The 24,082-nt window shown below is 38.9% G+C and overlaps 1 protein-coding gene across 2 annotated transcripts in view; it reads left to right on the top strand.

Annotated features, from left to right (window-relative positions):
• The first annotated feature begins 7,961 nt into the window (after window positions 1–7,961).
• Window positions 7,962–24,082, top strand: part of NRDE2 (NRDE-2, necessary for RNA interference, domain containing) — a 47,606-nt gene continuing 31,485 nt past the window's right edge. For both annotated transcript variants that reach the window (XR_009699446.1, XM_061181162.1), the window contains exons 1-3: window positions 7,962–8,044; window positions 21,503–21,611; window positions 22,623–22,856. Coding sequence is in view for 1 of the 2 variants with exons in the window: in XM_061181162.1 (XP_061037145.1) it covers window positions 7,981–8,044; window positions 21,503–21,611; window positions 22,623–22,856 (407 nt within the window). In the remaining variant the exon portion in view is untranslated. The remainder of the gene's footprint in view (window positions 8,045–21,502; window positions 21,612–22,622; window positions 22,857–24,082) is intronic.

Here is a 24,082-nt window from a genome sequence, read left to right as displayed (position 1 = left end):
AAAAGAGAGGCAAAGATGGGAATAAGAAGGGGAGGAGATAAACCAGCCACTCTTGCCCCATACTTAAAAGACATTCCGCCACAAACCAGGAGAATCACCACGGAGAGAAAAGTCAATAGGATAAAGGAGTTTTTGAATGGAAACTGGGACCAACCAGTTCTTAAAAATGTCACTTTCCTAGTCAAAGAAAGGCAGCCTGACTAGTGGGGATTTAACTATTTGCTTGTTAAAAATTACTTAAAAAAATAAAAGGCTTATGTTTTTTCACTGATCCCTTTCATTATCAGTATAACTTATAAAACATACCACTTTCTGGAAGAGCTCTAATCATAACAGAGACTGAAAATTCAGGGCATTTTGGGAAGAAAGGCTAGTTTAAGAGTAAGCTACCCAAGAAAATTCATTTAATCTTTTAAAACTCTGGTTATAATCCCTTTTATCCAAAGCTCTTAGGTAATGCCCTCAGCCTGACCACATAACCCTCCTTATAGGAGAGTAAACCTGAGTTTCCTCCTAGAGACTCTTGTAAATGCTAACATCATTACCAAGCGTTGTTGCTGACATTCTTCCGTAATTTCTGCGCAACTGCTCAAAACTTTACATATTTCAGACAGATTCTTGAGTATGTGAACTGCGATTAGGCATAAATAGGCCACTTTAGCCATGACTGAAGAACAATTGCTTGGGATTGTGTCCACGTATTAAGGCATTCCAACCTAAGACATGCCATCCCTTCTTCCTCTTAAAAAAAAAAAAGGGAAAGCAGATCACAGCAATGAAATGGCTCAGGCTCTTTTATCTCCTTGTTGATATCTCTGGTTTCCAAAGGCACATTTTCTTTCACTTCATAGGGACTACCAGAAAATTCCTTAAGATTGAATGAGTTGATAGACCTGTTTCTCCAGTTTGCCTGAGTTAGTGGGTGAAGATTCCTTTCTTCTTAAGATGAAAAGAGTTTGCTTTTACATGTTCTTCATAGGCCAATGTTGACCGTAAAAATAAAAGTCAGTTATTTAACCAGCAAATATGTTTATTCCGGGACAGCGGAGGAATTGCAATTCGGGACAAACAAGCTATAGCAAAAGCCATAGGCAAGTCCAATAAACAAAGGAGAAGAACATTATTTTATAGGGAAAAAGGGGGGCATTGGGAGGGGTTGTTTTGAATGAAAGTCCATTAGAGAAAGTGAGAGTTTGGGGTAATGATGGTTTCTCATTGGCTGAATTGCTGTGGTATTGGATTTCATGTAGGAGACGCAATGTACATCTTTTCCTGTTGGGGCCTGTAATTGATGGTTCCTTCTTGTTGGTGATTCTTCCGTTGGGGTCTGTAATCGACAGTTCTTCCTGTAATTGAGACTGAGTGGTATGTGCATGAGAGCTCTCCTGCTTCTAGCCTCCCAAATCCATTTTAGTGAGGTTTCCCTTTATTAATGTTTATACCAGTTTAAAAGTCTCATCATCATTGAAACTAATTGGAACACCTCTAGGCTCTGGGATTATGACCTTGAGTGTAGAGATGTTGTCATTTATTCATTCATTCACTCATTCATTCTGTATCATATAGGACTCTTGGTTGTAAGTGACAGAAAGTCAACTGGAATCTGTTTAACTGAAATGAGGGATACATGAAAGGGATATTGGGCTGTTCTCCAGAATCCAAGCATAGACCCGAGGCTCCAGCGACAACTAGAATTAGAGTCCCGTACCCCTCTTCTCCAACTCACATCTGCTTTCATCCTTCTCCCTCTACAAGCAGGTTTCCTCTACTTGTCCGCCAGCTCCTGGGCTATTATATCTTGCAGTCCAGACACACAAAGAGAGACCAGCTTCTCTTTCTCAGTTCTAGCTCCAGAATTCCTGGAAAAGAACTTTGCTTGGCCTGGATTGGGTCAGAGCTGGGTTGAACACTGACCAACTAAAGACGTGGCCGAGTTGGGTCACATCCTTACCCTGACCAATCAGATTGGGCCAGGACAGTAAGGCCACATTGTACTAACACTACCACCCTGTGGATTCAGAAAAGAGGGTGCTAATTAAGCAAAACAAAAGGTGTCCACTACCTATTCTTTTTTCTATAGTATCCTTCTCCAAAAGTAAATGGGAATTATGTAGGTGCTATTTTGGCAACAAACAAGTACTGAGCACCTACACCTACCTACTTGGTGTCTAACTGCCTCCTGGCAATCCTTTTGTTCATGTTGTGTCTTCTATGACATTGTTTAAAGGCTATTTTCTATGGTTTTCAGCCCCTACCTCATGCCCACGTCTTTTTCATTCTTCATGGCCAGTCTGCCCACTTCACTGAAATCAAGATTGCATAACCTCTCTCATCCAACTCTTTTGCAACTAAAATACAGCCCCTTTTCATATATCTCTCCTGCACAACACCCCCTGCCCCACATCTTTTCCTCCCAGCTTTGGAGAAAAGATTCACTCTTGTTGGTGTCCAAGGGTGATCAAGGTCTGTGAGACAGGCTAAATGAGAGTACATTAGAAAGTGTGACAGATACTAGAACAGCAACTTATCAATTTAGAGTGAGTAATCTCTACTACAAAGAATAGCAACATTTACAAGGAGTTGAGCAGTGCGTTCTTTTCCTTTAGTCAAGCTCCATACAAAACCAAATCATAATTTGAAAACATTGTTGGTTTATTCCAAGTAATCCCTGCAAAAGGCACTGGAAATACCCAGTCTATAGGGTGAAATAATAGTGATAATAATAATAATAGTTAAGTGAGTTAGTTTTATGCTCTCTGGGGTGGTTTTTCCTGTGCAGAAAAGACTATTCAAAAGTTTACTTTTATTTTTGTCTAATGGTAAAAAGTTTGCAAGGGTCCAGTGAACTACGGCCGTGGGTCAAATTGGCCCACGCTGATTTGCATGGCCCATGAGTTGAGAATGGTTTTTACATTTATAAGTGTTGGAAAAAATAGAAAGGGGAATAACATTTTGTGACATGAAAATTTTTGAAATTCAGATTTCAGTGTAGTTGCCACAAGACCGTATATCCTGCTATGTCTAAAATATTTACTATGTGACCCTTTTCAGAAAGTTTGCTGATCCCTGGTTTAAAAGATTAGTGTTCAGTTTATTGAAACAACAAATTCAAAACCTTAATGTGTTCCTAAGCTTTTAAAAAAACCAGATGGTTCACATCTATGAAACCACCACCACCACAATCAAGATACAGAACATTTTCATCACTCCCAAGAGATTCTCCTTGCACCACACAGAATATCCCTCCTTCTACTCCCAGAGGCAGGAAGCCACTGATCCACTTTCTGTCACTATATATTAATTTGCATTTTCTAGAATTTTATATCAACAGAATCATACAGTAAATACTCTTCTGTGTCTGGCTTTTCTTACCCAGCATAGATTTTGAGCTTCATTCATGTCGCTATGTATATCAGTAGTTTGTTCCTTTTCACTGCTATGTTTTTTAAAAAATAAGCTTTTAAATTTCCAGTTTAAAACTTTTGTATTATGAAACATTTCAATATACTTAACAAAAAAGACCAAAATAGTGTATGAACCCCCATGTTCACATTACCCAACTTTAATAATTATCAACTCAGGGCCAATGTTGTTTCAACCATACCTTCACCAATTAATTCCCTCCCATATTTGAAGCAAATCCTAGGCATATACCATTTTACTTGTAAATAGTTCAGCATATATTTCTAAAAGATATGGACTCTTTAAAAATATATATAACCATAACACATTTATCATGTCTATAAAGTTTGAACAATAATCCCTTAATTTTATCAAATATCCAGCCAGTATTCACATTTTCAGCTGTTTTGTAAATGTCATCATTTTACGTATACAGTATGTTTGAATCAGAATCCAAATAAGATCTGTGCATTACTATTGGTCAATATGCCTCTCAAGTCTCTTTTAATACATGTCTCCATTTGGCTCCTTGCTTTATTTGTTTCCCTTGCACTTTATTTGTGGAAGAAAGCAGGGGCCTTCCCTGGTGGCACAGTGGTCAAGAATCCACCTGCCAATGCAGGGGACACGGGTTCGAGCCCTGGTCTGGGAAGATCCCACACGCTGCAGAGCAACTAAGCCCCTGCGCCTCAACTATTGAGCCTGCGCTCTAGAGCCCACGAGCCACAACTACTGAAGCCCGTGCGCCTAGAGCCCGTGCTCTGGAACAAGAGAAGCCACCGCAATGAGAAACCTGCACACTGCAACACAGAGTAGCCCCCTCTCACCACAAACAGAGAAAGCTAGCGCACAGCAACGAAGACCCAGCACAGCCGAGAGAGAGAGAGAGAGAGAGAGAGAGAGCGAGAGAGAGAGAGAGAGAAAGAGAGAAAGCAAGCAGGTAGTTTGTTCCACACGGTTTCCCACAATCAGGATTTTGCTGATTGTATCCCCTGGTGGTGTTTATGATGTTCCTTTGTCCTTTCATTTCCTGAAAACTGTTTGTTGGATATAAAGGAATAAATATTTTAATTGAAGAATAATGTTCTTAAATGTTCAAGTTCAGATTACATATTTCATTCGTTACTTTAGCAATAATTTTTAGGGATCTTGAATAATGTTTGCTTCAGTTTATAAAGGTAGCTAATGAAACACTTCCCAATGTAATACAGGCCTCTTTGGGATTGGCAAATGATGGCCTGTGGGCTCACCACTTGTTTTTGTAAATAAAGTTTTATTAGAACACAGCCATGTCCATTCATTTAACATTTATTATCTCTGGCTGCTTTCCCAATACAGTGGCAAAATTGAGTAGTTGTGGCACAGACCCTCTGGCCCACAAAACCTAAAATATTTACTATCTGGCCCTTTAAGAAAAAGTTTGCTGACCTTGGCTTAGCATTTATGCATCTTATATAAATGTAATACGTTTTATTTCCTCTTTGGGTATTTCAGTTACCTGACAATACATCAATCTTCTTCAAGTATTAATTTTTACAAAGGTAATCAATTATACCTAAAAGTATGGTAAACTTTAAATTATTCGATGGTCTGAAACTTTGCCTAAACTTCATAAGATTTCGACTTAAAATCAGGAGTCTAAAGCAGTTACTCGATTACACACTTTTAAATTGTTCTTATAAGGGGTCTCTTAAGCCAAGTTCTCTTCCCCATCTGTAGTACAGAAAACATCTAATATGCCCAGATTCCTTCTTATGACAAAAACGTTACTATTATGGCCCTGATTCTCCTAACCCTTCCACATTAGTTGCTCTTCTGGAATGGAAGGATACGAAGCAGTGGGGAAGGCGGCAGCCAGGGGGGTCTGCTAAGGGAGGCGTCTGCTAAGGGAGGCGTCTGCTAAGAGAGGTGGAAGCTGCCCCGATTAACTGAGGGAACTTAGAGCCAGAGATTTTGGTAGAACCTGAAAGTTGCAGACTTTTGCTGCTCATATCGTCATACTAAGTCTCTTTTTGTAAGCACTGTGTAGAGGACTTCAAAACTTGAAGCGTGCTCATTTTGGACGCACACAACCTAATTCTCACACAGGTCTGCAGCTTTCACAAGAGTTCATCCATCCTTTGATTTGATTTGCATCTCCCACTCTTAATCTATTTCCTAACTAAAGATCTTTGAACTCCCTAGGACTCCATCACCCCCCAGATATATTTTCATTTATTTATTTTCACCTGCAAATACTTCACTATATATCTCTGATATATAAGAACTTTAAAAAAGTAACCTCAGTGCCATTAGTACATTAGTACATCTAACAGAATTAATAAGAATTACCTGATGTCATCTAATATTCTGTCAACTTCTAATTTCTCCATCTGTCTCAAAAAAAGAATTTTTATAATTCTTCCAACCAGAATCATAATGAGGCCGTATATTGCATTTGGTTGATATATCTCTAAAATCTTTTAATCTATTTCAGTCTCCTGCCCCCTTAAAGATGTTGATTCATTGAAGAAACTGGGTTGTTTTCTATAATTTCCTACACTCTGAATTTGGCTGATTGCTTCTAGGTGGTATGAGCTCTTTAAATTGTTCCTTTACCCATATATTTCTGGTAGCAGTCTTCACTAGATTCAGATTCAATTTTTTTAAAGTCAAGAATACTTCATAAGTGGGTAAATATATTTTCTAACCAGCAAAGACCTTTGAACTTGAGAGGACCTTGAATTCTTTTGTATTTCTAAAATATTTAAAATGATAAATTGATTGAAGTTTGGATATTTCACAAGGCTTTGAGTCAGACTTGCAGTCACAACTCACATAATAGCTAACTTGTATTAAGTGCTTTCCACGAGCCAGGCACAAGCCTAAGCACTTTACCTCTATGCTAATTTAACCTTCAAAACATTTTGCAGAAGAAACTGTCCACACAAAAAAATTAATCAATTGTCAATCTAAGAAAGAAATGGAAAGTTTTGTTTGAGCCAAACTGAGGATTATCATACAGGAGACAATCTCCCAGACAGCTCTGAGAACTGTTCTGAAGAGATAAAGTAGGAGGCCAGAATGTATGTGATTTTGGTGAAGGGTTACATGCAAACTCTCATCTTGATAGAAGGTTACTGCTATTTGGGAGGAAAAGATATCTTAGTTAATGGTTTTAGTGCTTTTCTAAGTATTGGAAGGTGCAAGAAACTGGGTTCATAAAATTTTCACCTGAAAATATCTAACTATCTGAGAGCCAGTTCTATCAGTTCTCCCAGAGCACAAAGTGCCTCATCCTGATGCTTGCCCTGAATTCCTTTCAGGGATTCCTTTCAGTGACTGCAGTGGCTAGTGACTTGATTCTTGTAGAACTGGATGGTGGGTGACATTCTTTGTTTTACAATCCCCTCCCTTTTGGTCTTAATTTTGACCAAGGTTTGGGAGGCATTTCGTGACCACTTTGTCCCAAGGTGCCAGGAATGCTCATTCCCAGGTCAAGCAAAGATTTCATTGATAGGCCCCTCAAGGTACTGTACTGGACTAGGCCCCTTTAACAGTAACCAAAAGCCTCTGGACTGCCTGTCTTACTAGTCTTCTATGGTCCAGGAAATGGTTCCCTCTTGTTGCTTTTTCCCATATCTAGAGTTACACTATTACAATCATTGATCTTATAGAACTATGTATTTGATCAACCACTTCAAGGCATCTGTTCATCATTAATTTTATCTGAGACTCAGTCACACATTTGGTAATGCAAGAAACAATAATCTTATAGAATAGACAGGAAACAAGTAATATAGCTAGTAACATTAATAAGTTCATAAATATGTATTTAAGCCAAGAACTTCCATAACGTGTGGCCCAGTATTCCCCCCAGGTCGTCTGACCAGTCTGTTCTGCACCAGTCACTATCTTTAAGGGAAATGACATATTGGCATTGTACGTAAAGTTCACCAAAGATGCCTACACATACAGGGTGAGTGGTGGGTCATAGGTGACCCCTTACAGGATTGAGAAAGGAATGTTATCTTCTGAGGAATTACCCAGCTGGCACCAGAAAAAGAAAAATTGATCTTTATGGTTGAGCAGGTATTTCTGCCATTGGGGAGGTCTGGTTAATGCATAATGCAGATGCACAATGCACACTAGACAGAAGGGAGGAGGTACAAATGGGCAGAGAAAAATTTTGTTTAAATTTTTATCTTGCCTTAAAATACAAATTTTTATTTCATCAAAACTGAAGCTTAGGGAGTTTGATTTGACTCAGGAAGCCATGGTGTGAACTCAGGGGTGTAATCAGAATCCCAACTTCCTTGAACTTTGTGCTCTGAACAGTTGCACCTCCAGTCTCAGCATTTTCCGGTTCTCACAGAAGCCTGACGGTACTAATTACTGGGAAGTGGTCCCTTCCGCCCCTCCCCCATCACGCTCCGCCCCCTTTCCTTCCGCCCCGCCCCCGCGGTTGGGGGTCCAGGCCAAAGGACCGACGGGAAAACTACACTTCCCAGAGTGCACAGCGACCGCAAGGGCCTTACTACCGGCCTCGGCTTCCCGGCGCCATTTTTGTGGAGTGAAAAGGCGGTGAGGCCTGTGATCATGGCGCTGTTCCCCGCCTTTGCGGGTGTTAGTGAGGCGCCCGAGAGCGGGAGCCCCAGGAAAGGTAAGCACACAAAAGGGATTAAGAAGGTACTTGGCGGGCTTAGGGCGGAGTTTCTCGGGCCCAGGTCTCGCCCTTGCCTTGGATTTGTTTATTCATTTGTATCCCAGAGTTCTCCGCGGTGCTGCAAAGCCTTGTGGGAGGAGCAGCGGCACTCGTCCGAGTTTCTGGGCTCAAGTTGTAGAGTCCAGAAGGAGAAAGAAAGACCAGGAGAGGCCTCGGAGCTGGGACTTCAATGTAATCATATTGTTGAGCCCCGTTTTCTCCCCTCAGCCTCAGTTACTTCACCTGTAAAATGGAAACAGTGGTACTCCACATCTCGGGGATACTCCTGATGCAAATGCTGGGTGTTCTTATTACAGCTTTTTTTCCTTCTCTGTTCTCCTTATTTCTGAATTGTTTATTGGGCTCATACCTTTTGGCCGACCAAGAGCTAGAGAATTAGGATCCAAAGGCTAATCAAACACAGTTTCTCTCCAGATGGGCACAGCTTCTGGGAATAAGAACTAACATTTATTTATTGAGGGTCGACTGTAGGTTAGGTAATGGCATTACATATTTTATTTAAGCCTTAAGCGTTCCCAGATCTGCATTGTTAAAAACACAATGCACATAGTGAATTGTAATTTGAAGTGATTAATCCTAAATCATGCCCTTATGTGGCAGAGTCCAGCTGCGTCTGACACCTTTATCGTATCCTGTCGTAATTACTACATTTCTTTTTCTGGTATACTTCTCAAAATTGTGAGTAATTTCTTATATAATTAGTGTAATTTTGGTCATCCTTTACTAGACCGTAACATTCATGTAGTCAGAAACAGTGTTTGTCTATTCATTGCAGCATCGTTAACCCCTAGCACAGGCCCAAAGTATAGTAGGTGTTTGATAAATATTAGCTGAATGTACAGACCAATAGTAGGTACTTAACAAAAAAGTAACAGTATATACAAGGTGGGATGTTATAGATGACACAGGTGAACCAGAGGAATAATGACTTCTGTGGGGAAGTTCAAAGAAAGCATTATATAGGAGCTAACTTTGGAGATGGGTCTTCAAGAGGGTAGGATTTGGACAGAGAGATAGTGGAAGGGCATTCCAGGGCCTTCAAAGGCACGCAGGAAGGAAAACATGAGACCTCTGCAAAAAACTGCAAATAGTTCAATTTGTCTGGAAATGTAGAGGTGTAAGGAGGCACCTTGGGAAATATGGTTGGAACTGGTGATGAGGGATGGTACTGACTTGAATAACAGGCCAAGGGTTAATCCTTTTATTTTGGGAGGGTGAAGTGGCAGGTTTACAGGGGAGTGTTGCTCTTGTCATTTATCTTAACCAGTATTTATTGGACATCTTCTGGGTACCCAGCATCAGGGTAATGATTGTAAAAGAGCTTTTTATTCTTTTTTAATTTATTTATTTTCGTTTTGTTTTTTAAATTTTTATTTTATATTGCAGTGTAGTTGATTTAAAATGTGTTAATTCCAGGTGTACAACAAGATGATTTAGTTATACATATACATATATCTATTCTTTTTCAGATTCTTATCCCATATAGGTTATTACAGAGTATTGAGTAGAGTTCCCTGTGCTATACAGTAGGTCCTTGTTGATTATCCATTTTATATATAGTAATGTATATATGTTAATCCCAACCTCCTAATTTATTCCTCACTCCCCACCTTTCCCCTTTGGTAACCATAAGTTTGTTTTCTAAGTCTGTGAGTCTGTTTCTGGTTTGTAAATAAGTTCATTTGTGTCATTTTTTAGATTCCACATATAAGTGATAGCATATGGTGTTTGTCTTTCTCTTTCTCTGACTTCACTTACTACGATAATCTCTAGGTCCATCCATGTTGTTGCAAATGGCATTATTTCACTCTTTTTTATGGCTGAGTAATATTCCATTGTATATGTGCACCACATCTTCTTTATCCATTCATCTGTTGATGGACATTTAGGTTGCTTCCATGTCTTGGTTATTGTAAATAGCGCTGCAGTGAGCACTGGGGTGCATGTATCTTTTTGAAATGTGGTTTTCTCAGGGTATATGCCCAGTAGTGGAATTGCTGGGTCATATGGTAGTTCTATTTTTAGTTTTTTAAGGAACCTCCATACTGTTCTCCATAGTGGCTGTATTAATTTACATTCCCACCAGCAGTGTAGGAGGGTTCCCTTTTCTCCACACCATCTCCAGCACTTATTGTTTATAGACTTTTTGATGATGGCCATTCTGACCGGTGTGAGTTGATACCTCATTGTAGTTTTGATTTGCAATTCTCTAATAATTAGCGATGCTGAGCATCTTTTCATGTGCTTTTTGGTCATCTGTGTATCTTCTTTGGTGAAATGTCTATTTAGATTTTGTGCCCATTTTTTCTTTTTTATTGATTGGGTTGTTTACTTTTTTGATATTGGGCTGTATCAATATGAGCTGTATGTATGAGCTGTTTGTATATTTTGGAGATGAATCCCTTGTCGGTCACATTGTTTGCAAATGTTTTCTCCCATTCTGTGGGTTGTCTTTTCATTTTGTTTATGGTTCCCTTTGCTGTGCAAAAGCTTTTAAGTTTAATGAGGTCCCATTTGTTTATTTTTGTTTTTATTTTCATTAAGAGGTGGATCCAAAAAGATATTGCTGCAGTGTATATCAGAGAGTGTTCTGCCTATGTTTTCCTCTAAGAGTTTTACAGCATCCGATGGTCTTACATTTTAGGTCTTTAATCCAGTTTGGGTTTATTTTTGTGTATGGTGTTAGAGAATGTTAAGAGCTTTTTATAAAGTACTGTATTGTAAAAAATTTAAACACAACATTATTAGCCATAATGAAATTAACTATAATTCTTTAATATCATCTAATTGTCAGTTAATGTTCAAATTTCCAGAGTTGTTTCAAAAATGGCCTTTTACAGTTGGTTTCTTCAAGTCAGTATCCAAAGAAATCCAACACTGCATTTTGGATATGTCTCTTACGTCTTTTTAAAAAATATAAAACAGTTTCTCCCTCCCTTCTATTTTTCCTTGTGATTTGTTGAGGAAACTGCGTCATTCGTCCTATAGACATTTCCCACCAAATCCTTATGGTGTCATTTAACATGCTTCTCTACCCTAGAATTTCCTGTAAACTGGTAGTTAGATGTAGAGAGTTAATTAGATTCAGGTACAGTTTTTTTAGTTGAAAATACCTCATTGGGTGTGCTCTACACTTGCTGTTGAGCCAGATCAGGAGGATGAGTGGTCCAGTTTTCTCTCTTTTAGTAGTGAGATTGATCAGTGGATTTCTGGATGGCCTTATTCATCCATTATGAAGCTGCCCATCAGGCTTTCACCTAATGATTTTTGCAGCCATTTATGATTATTGCTTAGATCCACCATTTCATTGGGGTTACAAAATGGTTATTTTCCGTTTTTAGCATTCCTCCTATATTTATTAGTATCAGTTATCCTATAAAGAACTTTTTCTCAACACTGTTGGGATACCCCGAAATACAGTTCAGGCAGGAAAGACAGGATGAATACTTGATTTGTTCCTTTTGTCAGTTTACAGAATAACAAGTTTGGGTCTTGGCAACTTTTAGAGGTGACAAGTGAGGTGTTTCTCCCCACCCCCTTTAATTATGAACTCATGAATTTTTAACATATTTATATTTCAGTCCATTGCAAATACTATTTTCTAATGCTCAAATTGTCCCATTTTTGGCTAATGGGGCCTTGATCAAGTTGGGCCTGTGTCTTTTTGGCATAAACCGGTTGTCTTTAATCACTTCCTTGCTTTCTGCCCTAAAAGCTGCCCAGAGCTCATCGCTTACATGTTTTATTATGGCCTGGAATTGACCATTTCTCAAAGGAACCCTGGTTTCTTTTAGTGGAAAATGGTATGGGTATGTTAAAACCACAAATTGGATGTTGGGAGTACTCATGGCACTGGGTTGTCATTACTTCTAAACATTTTCAGTGGCCAGAACCAGAAAGAGAAAAATTCATCATGACTTCATACTGATATTTCTAATCCAAGTTTAAGATTATGAGATTTTTAATTGATTTCTTTGATTTACTATTTATATTTATTTCCTCTTATGCTGAAAATATTAGTTCTTAGTGTCATTAGTCCAATTATGTATAGGTCCAAAAATAACAATAGTAATATGACTAATACTAAATAGTTCACTATTTCTTTATGGTTCTATTTGTCCTTAGGCTATATCCCACAACCCACGTGCTGTCAAATTACTGTGTTTTAAATTCACTTGAAATAATTCTCTGTGTGGTTTCATTACCAATTTGATATACAATTAGGTATATTTGTTTTTAATTTTGGGGGATTGTGTTTTTCTTCTTTTTGATTTGGTCCCGTTTTATAATGTTGTGAAACATTTACATGGTTCTAAAGTTGAAAATACATATAACCCAGTTATTTTCGGAGGAAAAAACTTCCATCTCAATTCTCCAACTTTCCCGTACAGTTTAGAATTTTTAGTAGTCAATGATATCCTTCGGTTTTTTTCCTCCTTAATATGAGCAACTACATTTCCGTCGTGATTCTTTTTTTTATTTTAATTTTTTGTTTTTCTATTAAAGTATAGTTAGTTTACAGTGTTTCAGATATGCAGCAAATTGATTCAGTTATACATATATATATATACTTTTTCAGATTCTTTTCCATTATAGGTTATTACAAGATATTGAATATAGTTCCCTGTGCTATACAATAGGTCCTCATCGTTTGTCTATTTTATTTATAATAGTGTGTATCTGTTAATTCCAAGTCCCAAATTTATCTCTCCTCCCCCCTCCACTTCTGTTTCTTAAATGCATATTATTCTTCATTTTACCTAAAATCCTAGACATCACCCTACAGTGGAGTATAGAAGTCTTCCTCACTTCTTTTGACTGGTACACAGAGCTCCATAGTGTGGATGTCACATACTTTATTCTGTCAGTCCCTATTAAGGACATTTTGACTGTTTCTGGTCTTTTGCTGCTAAAGATAGAAACACTGTACTTTTGGCCTTACACTATAAAATGTTATAAAAATGTAAGATGGTGTTAGTACTGGTGTGTGCAGAGTTTCAATCAAAAACAAAACCAGAAACAAAAAACTCCTGGACAGGAAAGATGAGCAATACCAAAGCAAGTGAGAGAGGCTCTGTTCTCCACTCTCTCGGTACTGTTAAGAGTTAGGCCAGGATCTCAGCAGGCATCACACTCAGTAAGTGTTTGGGGGGCTAAAGTCAGTAACCTTCATTCGCTCAGCAAACAGGTATCCAGCGCCTCCCTTGTGTTAGGAGCAGCAGAAAGACCCTAGTGTGTGACCCCTCCAAGTCTCGAGCTTTTCTTTCTACACCAGCAGATTTATTAGGCTTGTCTACTCTACAACATTGTTGCTTGGGGGTTGACTATTTAGACAGAGTTGGGATGGAAGATATGAGGCATATGAGCCAGGTGTATTATTTATATTTGGGGAAGAAACTACACACATTGCCTTTTTACCTGAAACCTGCTCTTCTTTCTGTGTCCACATGTCAGAAAATGGCACCACCATTCTCCCAGGCCAAAACTTAGACACATACCTCAACTTCCTGTTTCCCCCATTCAGTTCTTCATCCAGTCCTTCCAAATAACTCTTAAATTCGTTAGTTTCCCTCTATTCTCACTGCCACTGCATAATTTTCACCACGGTCATCCCCTGGATTATTACAACGGCCTCCTAAATAGTCACTCCCTGAACCACTCTCCACACCGTAGCCAGAATTTTAAAACTACTTATTTAAAAACACTATGTGTCTCTGATATAAACCATACCAGTGTTTTCTTAGGTCAGTCTCCCAAAACAATAGAAATAAAAACAAAACTAAACAAATGGGACCTAATCAAACTTACAAGCTTTTGCACAGCAAAGGAAACCATAAACAAAATGAAAAGACAGCCCACAGAATGGGAGAAAATATTTGCAAATGATGCGACCAACAAGGGCTTAATTTCCAAAATACACCAACAGCTCATACAACTCAACAACAAAAAACCAAACAACCCAATTGAAAACTGGGCAGAAGACCTAAATAGACATTTCTCCAAAGAAGACATACAGATGGCCGATAGGCACATGGAAAGATGCTCAACACTGCTAATTATTAGAGAAATGCAAATCAAAAGTACAATGAGGTACCACCACACACCGGTCAGAATGGCCATCATTAAAAAGTGTACAAATAACAAATGCTGGAGAGGGTGTGGAGAAAAGGGAACCCTCTTATACTGTTGGTGGGAATGTAAGTTGGTGGGAATGTAAGTTGGTGTAGCCACTGTGGAAGACAGTATGGAGGTTCCTCAGAAAACTAAAAATAGAACTGCCATATGATCCTGCAGTCCCACTCCTGGGCATATATCTGGACAAAACTATAATTCAGAAAGATACATGCACCCCTGTGTTCATCACAGCACTATTCACAGTAGCCAAGACATGGAAACAACCTAAATGTCCATCAACAGATGAATAGATAAAGAAGATGTGGCACATATATACAATGGAATATTACTCAGCCATAAAAAAGAATGAAATAATGCCATTTGCAACAATGTGGATATACCTAGAGATTATTGTACTAAATGAAGTAAGTCAGAAAGAGAAAGACAAATACCACATGCTATCACTTATATGTGGAATCTAAAATATGGCACAGATGAACCGACCTACAAAACAGAAAGACTTACAGTCATAGAGAACAAACTTGTGGTTGCCAGGGGAGGGGGTGGGGTGGGGGGAAGGATGGATTGGGAGTTTGGGGTTAGTAGATACAAACTATTGTATATAAAATGGATAAACAACAAGGTCCTACTGTATAGCCCAGGGAACTATATTCAGTATCCTGGGAAAAACCATAATGGAAAAGAATATAAAAAAGAATGTATGTGTATGGGCACAACATTGTAAATCAGCTATACTTCAATAAAAAAATTTAAAAAACCACTATGTGCCATTCACTGGTCTAAATGCTTTACAAATACATATTAGGTCACTGAATCCTCATAACAACCCTATGAAGTCGGTATTATTGTCAGCATTTTTAGGGAGGAGGAAACAGGCACAGAACCAGGATTTGGGCTCAAGCAATCTAGCTTCAAAACGTGTGTGCTTAAACACTACTCTTTGCTGCTGATCTTTTGAACCCTAGGCCTGATTTTGTCACCCTTGCTCAAAACTCAAGCATTTTCCCATTGCTCTTAGGGTAAACACAAACTCTAATATGGTTGTTTTTAAGGCCCCTGAACCTCTCCGGCTTCATTTTGCTCCTACTCCCCCTCACTCCCAGTGGTCCAGCCATAGCAGCTTCCTCCTGTTTCCCAGAGAGTCATGCTTTCTCACTTTCAGGCCTTTGTATAAGCCATTTCCCCTGCCTAGATGCTTCCTAGGAGCATATTTGCCTACTTTTTCCCTCATCCTTTAGGTCTTATTGAGCTGTTCTCCCAGGCAGCTTTCTCTGATCCGTACCTAGTTTGGACTAGGGAACCCAACTGTGTGCTCTCATTATACCCTGTAACTTTTCTTTATCTTGGCGTTTGTCTAATTGCATGTAAATGACTGCCAGTGTGTCCGCTCCCTGAGGGCTGTCCTGGGTTTGTCCATGCCTGGCTCTCAGTGAAGAAGTGCTGGATGAAAGGAGAAGACTTGGAGAGATTAGGTTTTTTGTTCCGAGTTGCACAACTAATAAACTTTAAAGCCAGTGTTTGAACGCAAGTCCTTCTGACACCGGAAAATGTATTATAAACCACACTGTGATATTGGAATGTTGGGGTTTGGTTGTTTAAACATTACCTTTGGGATCCCTGGGTCTCTTCAAATTGTAGGTTAACTCTGTGGAAAGGCTGACTTTGCTTAGATTCTCTGTACTCGGCGTCTTAAATGCAGTTCTTAGTCATGTTTGCCAGTGCTGTTTGTACGAATGCTTGTGCTCTCAGATTCTTTGTCAGGAATCAAGTGTTTCCATCAAAACAAAGAGCTTGGCTCATTCTTTTTAAAGGAATAACCCCCTTCCCTAATATATATGCTGTAGAGCCCTAGAAATGTCTTTTGAATTATCCCTGAAGGGGTGGCGCTTGCCTCTGAGTTCACGTAAACTCATAATCAGTGCTATTTTGTTATACAGGTTTCCCCCACTATCTGAAGGTAGAGCAGCGTTCCGATGAAACCTTTCCTAAGCTGAAATGGTGTACAGTGAAGAAACAGTTACTTCAGGCCACGTCTTGCTAACGGATGCACAAAGTAAAGGAGGATAAAGCACAGATACTCACAGACATAGTTCAAAGCTGTGGCGGCTGGATGCTGCGCTCCTTCCTGGGGAGGGAGCTTGGAGAGGCCACTGTTGCTGCTTGGGGTGCTCGCTGCCTCTCTGAAGGCTCGCTGCAAAACGAACACTGAAGGCTGCTTTTGCTTTTCGCTTTTTTTTTTTTTTTTGGTAAAAGCGAAAATCCTCTTTGGACTTTGGCTAGTGAAAATAGGTACTAGTTGAAGGTCTTTCATAAAACGAAAGTGCCATAAAGTGAACTTTGGAAAAGCGGGGGAAAGCCTAATACAATGGGGAATGGGTGTAGAACAAGGATATTTTATCCACTTGTGGTTCAAAATTTGTTTTTATTTTTTTTACTTTTTACTTTTAAAAAAAAATTATTTATTTATTTATTTATTTTTGGCTGTGTTGGGTCTTCGTTGCTGCGCGCGGGGCTTTCTCTAGTTGCGGTGAGCGGGGGCTGCTCTTCGTTGCGGTGCACGGGTTTCTCATTGCGGTGGCTTCTCCTGTTGCGGAGCACAGGCTCTAGGTGCGCAGGCTTCAGTAGTTGTGGCACGTGGGCTCAGTAGTTGTGGCTCGTGAGCTCTAGAGCGCAGGCTCAGTAGCTGTGGCGCACAGACTTTGTTGCTCCGCGGCATGTGGGATCTTCCCGGACCAGGGATCGAACCCGTGTTCCCTGCATTGGCAGGCGGATTCTTGACCACTCTGCCACCAGGGAAGTCCCCAAAATTTGTTTTTAAAATTTAAATCTATTCATGACAATTCCTTCTTCCCTCCATCTGTAGTGAAATTCAATTAAAGCATTTTCACTAGTGATGGAGAAATAGAATTATATAATAAACTTACATAATTGCAAAAAGCATTTCAGCTTGAAGTATTCAGTGATGATTCATTATGTTTTTTTCTGTAAAATTACACACGATGTGGTTTTTGTAGATACCTGCCTGGTTTTGTTAGGCAGTAGTTCTAAAGTGGTTTTTCTGCCTGATACTTCCACTCTTCTTCCTTTCTTAGATGTGTGTATGTGTATAGCAGGGTGCTAATTTCCAGGTAAGTTTCAACCTGTGATTTACTTACTAACCTGCCGGGACAAAAGGTTTGTCAGCTAGTCATCTTCTCTATCTTAAACCCTAGGCATGTGGTATCCTGCTAGTCTTCTCTGTAACGTGTTACATCCTGCTTGGTATGAGCACAGTTACCTAAATACATAATTGGTATTTGTAAATTATTTGAGGATGTAAGTAAATATAGAAAAGGACTTTGCAATCTGATTAATAAAGCATCTTTTGATCTCAGATAACTTTCCAGGATTCTGTGTAATTAAAATTTAAGAATGCAAATGTATCACATGAACAGTTAATGTTATGGTTAAATATAAGCACCACGTGAGCAAGGAGTTGTTCACCACTGTGCCTCCAAAGCCTGGAGCTGTGCCTGGACACATAGTAGATATTCCATTCTTTAATAATTAAATCTGAATTTACAATGAAGACTGGAAGAATTATAAAGTAGTACTTTATACCTAGATAATGGCACGCTTTTAACAATCAGATTTTTTCAGTTCTGTAAATTAGTTGCTGGGGGTACAGGGATGCAGAGATATGATTCAGATCCTCATTCACTTCACTTATTCAACAAATATTTATTGACTCCAGTTACTTTGTACCAAGGCACTGTGCTAGGAGTTGGGAATACAGGAGTGAATAGTCATGGCTCCTGCCCTCATGTTTCTTTTGGTTTGGGAAGAAGGGAGTGGGAGGAGTGGAGGCAAGCTGGAAACTTGGATGCACAAGTTGTAAACCAGTTGGTATATTTGTTTGGCTGGAAGAATATTTTTGTCGTTTTCTTTTTTTCTGTTGTCACTCTCGATAGTGTCATAGTAATCATTACTCATCTGGTCCCTGTAAGGATTTGAGTTGTTGGCCTTTGGCTTAGACTATGATGGGAAGACTTGGCATGCAGATAATGAGATTGCAATGTGAAAATTGCTGTTGTAGCCCCCTGTACCGATTGCAGGGAGACTTAGGAAAAGCAACTCCTTAGTTGAGGCGGTGAAGAGTTAGCACCATGGCATGGTTAGAGAGGGCTGGATGGAGGATCCCAGATCCAGATGTGTGTGTGACTTAACTTCTTTGAGCCTCCGACTATTGATCTGTAAATGAGGGAAGGGTATCCGGGCTGTGCTCCAGTGAGCCTTTGTAGACCTGCTCCCTCCTTGTGAGCCCCCAACAAGGGCATCCTGCTTTTTATGTTCTGCATTTTGAACTTCTCTGAAAGATTGTGCTTGAACAGTGAGTTCCTTGGCTAAGAAAGTTTGAAAATCTCTGGACTAGGTGACCTCCCAAATTTTTCTAGGCCTAACACCCAATGATTATTACTTTAATATTCCACACATGGTCACTGTTAATATGATAGCTTCCCTCCTCCCACCCCCCAAAAAGCAGCAGCAACTTCTTATCAGGTAAAAATACCTTTTGTTCCTATAAAAGGTCGTTTGATTGAGATGAAGGTCACTCAGAGGGTCAGTGATGATTTGAGTTCAAAACCCAAGAGCTTTAGTTCTTTATAAACTACTTTTTTCTCTCCCCACAGTGGTCCCATATGGCAAAGCCTTAAGTGCATCCTTTAAAAGCTTTTTTTGTACCTTCTGAAGGCCTGTGGAGAGCTACACACTTTGTTGTTTTAACGTTATCTATTTCTTTACATTTCCTCCTAGCTGTCCTCACTATCCAGATATTTATGTAAAAATATAATGGACTTCTTTGAGAGCATCTCTCCGTGCATATTGTTTGTTCCATTTTTTCCCACTTTTCCTCTGCTCATGATAGAATCCAATTGTTGTGAAAATAATTGTGACCTCAGTGAGCAACAGGAACTATTTCGCACACCTCTTGCCAGGAATTAGGCCCAAGGGAAGGGAAGCCCACAGAAGGAAAAAGGAGGCAGTAGAAGAAAGACTGCATGAACAATTCTTTTAACTCTTATTAAGTATGACCTTAAAAATTACTTGATCCCTTTGAGCCATAGTTTCCTCTTCTGTACAATGAAGATTGTAGTACCTCCTATAGAGGGTTGTTGTGAGGATTAAAAGATGTAAATTAAGTGCTTAACCTGTTGCTTGGCCTACAGTAAAGCCCTTCATAAGCTAGATTCCCGCTCTTCTTTCCCTTTTTCCTGTGCTTTTCAATGTACCTTTTCTCTTTAGGAACTTTCCTTCCTTCCTCCATCCCCTCTTTTCCACAAATATTTATTAAACTCCTACTGATGTATGCCAGGCATTGCTCTCAGTGCTAGGGATACAGCAGTGAATAAAATAAGGTACTGTATCATGGAGCATACATTCTGATATCCCCTCTTCACTAAGATGCAATTACCATCAGGGACTAGAATACAGAATATATAAAGAACTCTTACAACTCAATAATAAAAAGACAACCCAGTTAAAAAATGGGGAAAAGATTTGAATAACTGTTTCTGTTGAAATATGAAGGGCCAACAAGCAAACACATGAAAAGATTCTCAACATCGTTAGTCACCTGGGAAATGGAAATCAAAACCACAGTGAGAAAACAGCATACCCAGTAGGCTGACTGTAATCTGAAAGACAGAGAGTAACAAGCTGGCAGCGATGTGGAGAAATTGGAATCCTCATACCTTGTTAATGGGAGTATAAAATGGTGCAGCCAGTTAGGAAAACAATCTGACAGTTCCTCAAAATGCTGAACATGAGTTACCATAGGACCCAGCAATTCTGCTCCTAGATATCTGCCCAAGATAACTGAAAACATATGTCCATATAAAAACTTGTACCTGAATGTTCATAGCAACATTATTTATAATAGCCAAAAAGTGGAAGCAACCCAAGTGTCCCTCAACTGTTAAAGGATAAAATGTGGTATAGACATAAAATGGAATTATTATTCAGCAATAGAAACGAATGGAATACTGATACATGATACAGCATGGATGAACCTTGAAAACATTATGCCAAGCGAAAGAAGCCAGTTACAAAAGACCGTATATTGTATGATCTTGTTTATATTAAATGTCCAAAGTAGGCAGATCTATGGAGAGAGAAAGTAGATTCGTGGTTGCCTAGGGCTGGTTGTGGGAGTCGGAGGGCAGGAGGTGGGTGATGGGGAGTTGCTGCTAATAGGTGTGGGGTTTCTTTTGGGGATGATGAAAATGTTCTAAAATTATCTTACAGTGACAGTTGCACAATTCTAAATATACTAAAAACCATTGACTTGTCCACTTTAAATGGGTGAACCTTGTATATAATCTATATCCCAGTACAACTGTTAAAAAATGTAATTAACCCTTCTCTCTTCTAACTTCAACCATTTTGTGGGTCCTTTCTCCTGATCATGTGATTATGCTCTGGCCTCCCATCCTAAAACAAAACAGGACAAAATACACACCCCTCCGTGGGCCCCCTTGCTGCCACCATTCTTTTTCTTTCTTTCACAGCCAAGACTCCTAAAAGTTAGAAAATAAGTAATTTAGAAATAGTTCATTATAGAAGAGTTAGAAATTAATGGATAAGCAGAAAGAAGAAAAAATTTTGGACGTTGAACCTCACCGCCCAGAGATAATCATTATTAACATCTTATATAATTTTAGCATTAATTTAAAAAGTTGACACCTTCTGTTTTTATTTTCACAGAGTACTGTTATAAGGAAAAGCTTATGTTAAGTTACTATACTAAGATAGAACATTGGAATTTTTTTTTTAAAGAAAAATATCTGAATCTTCTGGAATAATGTTAAGCCTGGTGGGTTTCTATGCATGATTTGATTTTTTTTAACTTTTTGGAATTGTCTAAATCAAATTTGGGGTCATTAAAACCTAATGCTTTGGAAGAGTTCATGCTCATTAGAGTGTGGATGGAATACATAAAGCCTTGTTGTATTTTAGGCCATGCTTATTACATGGCTTTTGCTTAAGCTACAGCCTGATATCACAAGAGGATTTCAGTTTTAAATATTTTAGAGTGTGTTAAAGCCCCATGCCCTATGAAATAACAATTTCATGGATTCCCTTCAGCTTCTGTGGACTGTTCAAAATGTCTGGCTGACATTGGCTGTGAATTAAGATGTGAGCTGGTAAGATGGATTTCCTGCTTTAGAAATCCTATTGAGCTAATTTCATTGATCTTTTCACTTTTTTGCCCATGTGCAGAATTAGACTGGCTGAGCAACCCAAGCTTTTGTGTTGGAACCGTAACATCTCTGGGCCAACAAACTGAAGAGGCCACAGCCTTTGTTTCTGAAGAGTCGCTACTGACCAGGTAGTTTTTTTGATATTTTTGATAGGTGGATTTTTAGTCTTTGTCAGCTTAGTTTGAATGATGCTCCTTAGAAAACCCTGCGATAAGAGTTAAGTAAAACTTTTCCTTTTACCTGATGTAATGAGGTGATCTTTGACTATTTTCCCTTATCACTCTTACAGATTATCCTTTTTTTTCCCTTTCCATTGGAGTGGCAAGTACACGACACAGTTACTGCCAGTAATTAGGCCACAAGGGAAATGGCATCATTGTGATTCTTAAGTAACTTTATTAACCTCATTAGTAACCTTTAGAATATTGTAATTCAGGTATTTCTTTAGTTGCATAAAGATAGAAGTTGCATGCAAAAATAGAAGGAGCTTTTGTAATAACATAGGATAAAACCTCATGAAAACTTTGGGGAAAGCAAAATGGCAAACATCTGTACCCAGCTTTGAAAGAATTTTGTTATAGATCACTGGACTGAGAAATGAGCTCTCTCACAAATATAGACCAAATGGTCTCATTAATATGATGTACTCTAAAAGTGTAGGAAGCTTTTAGAAATTGAGAATAGTTGATGCATGAGAGGGAGTAATAAGGAAGATCTCGTTATAACTTTAAAAAACAAGGACCAGAGTTAAACCTTTTTTTTTTTTTGGCATTAAGGATATGCTGGCATAATATGTAAGACTGAAAATAAACCTTTTATAGCATTAAAAAATATTGTATTTGATAAAATAACTGGTAGATTAATTTTAAAATATATAGCTATGAAAATATAGGTTTACAAGCTTAGAAATCTTAGAAAGATTAGAATTTCTTCAGCTGATGTTATTTTAGGTCCAACTCTTAAACCTTTAAGGTGAGTTGCAATCCAGGAAGGTGCTGTATAATGTATGGGCATATAGTAAGTCTGTGTGGGCATTTATAGAATTTCCTTTTGCATATTTGTTTATTTGCATACTTACTTACATATTATTTCCCTAATTCTCTTTTGAAAATAATTCTAATGTTGATTTTCCCAAACAGGAGTCCTCTGAATTCAGAGCCTTCAGATGAAAGTGACACTAACAGAAAGCCCAAACAAACAAGCAGAAAAAAGAAGAAAGAGAAAAAGAAGAAAAGGAAGCATCAGCACCACAAGAAAACCAAGAGAAAACGTGGGCAGTCAAGTAGCAGTGGATCTGAGTCATATACTGATTCTGAAAAGGACAGATCTTCCAGAAGCATCAGAGACAGTAAAAAGGAATCAGAGAAACCAAAGTAGGTTTTCTATTCTCAAATACCTATGATTTTTCAAATCTTGAATTTTTCTCCCTTGATCGTTGCCACAAGTTAGACATCTGAATGACTATTTAGCCACTCAATCAAAATGGAGTCAATAAATACCTCAGTAAAGTGGTAGAAAAACAAAAAGAGCTCTATCATTAGGTCAACATAAGAAAAGAAAACTTTCATTAAAAAAGAAAAATAGGGCCATGATTTTATTTGAGAAATATTATTTAGACACAGTAATGATTGTGTCAAAATCTGATTCAGACAGAAAGTCTACAGGATTTCTGAAAGATGGCAGATGTGCCTTACAGTGGGCATGTGAGCCAGTTCACTACTTAGCTTTACACGCTTCTGTAAAGAGTAAGAAAAATGTCTTCTTTCTCTTTCTTGATGTCTTCCTTTCAGTCACTCACATCAGAACCCCTGTGTGCATAACACACACACACACACACACACACACATACACACACAGGTTAAGGTTAATATAGCACTTAAAAATAATCATTGCTTTTGTCCTTATTTCACATTTGTTTAGAACCACTGCGTTAAAGGTATAGAATGGCTCATGACCACAGTATTTCCTTTCCTTGGGGGCCTTTTTTCTCCCCGTGTTTCGCTCTGCTGTCTACGCTGAGCATAGTGTCCCAGGTGTTCTACAGGTTGACCCTAGAGCAGGTGCTTTTCCTCTCTGGTTAATCTAACTTCCTCTTACATAGGGAGGCACTTTTCCCATGCGTAAGACAGGTGGTTATGTGGTAAAACTACTTGAATTATTATTCTTCATTTAACTTTTTTCTTTTCTTTGTTCATGTGGTCTAGAAGAGAGAAAATTTAAGTCCTGTCCAAGGCATACTTGAAAAAATTTAGTGCTGTTAAGACTTTTGCGACTCTTCAGGGATTATTTGCTCTTGTGGTGTGCTTAGAAGTCCCGTTGATGTCAGTGAGAGCTCTGGTCGGAGTGAGTCTGGAATCCGGCCCCTAGTCTCCAGAGAGGCAGACACCGTAGTCTTCCGGGACCCTTCTGTCAGCAGATCAGTGTTGGAGAATGCCGCAGTCCTCTGTGGCTCAGAGGACCCAGATTTATTTAGCCTTCTCTGTGTCTCAGGTGCTATCCCTGTAACCCTAGAGGAGGAAGGAATAAAGGAGTCTAGCAACAAGGTTTCGAACTTGGCTGGATTTCTGTGGGCGGGAACCACCCCACCTTGCTTGCCTTT

This window comes from Eubalaena glacialis, chromosome 2 (genome assembly GCF_028564815.1).
Source record: "Eubalaena glacialis isolate mEubGla1 chromosome 2, mEubGla1.1.hap2.+ XY, whole genome shotgun sequence".
In the NCBI taxonomy this organism is placed as follows: Eukaryota; Metazoa; Chordata; class Mammalia; order Artiodactyla; family Balaenidae; genus Eubalaena; species Eubalaena glacialis.
The sequence above is the reverse complement of the archived record's forward strand: the minus strand, read 5'-3'. Positions and strand labels throughout refer to the sequence as shown.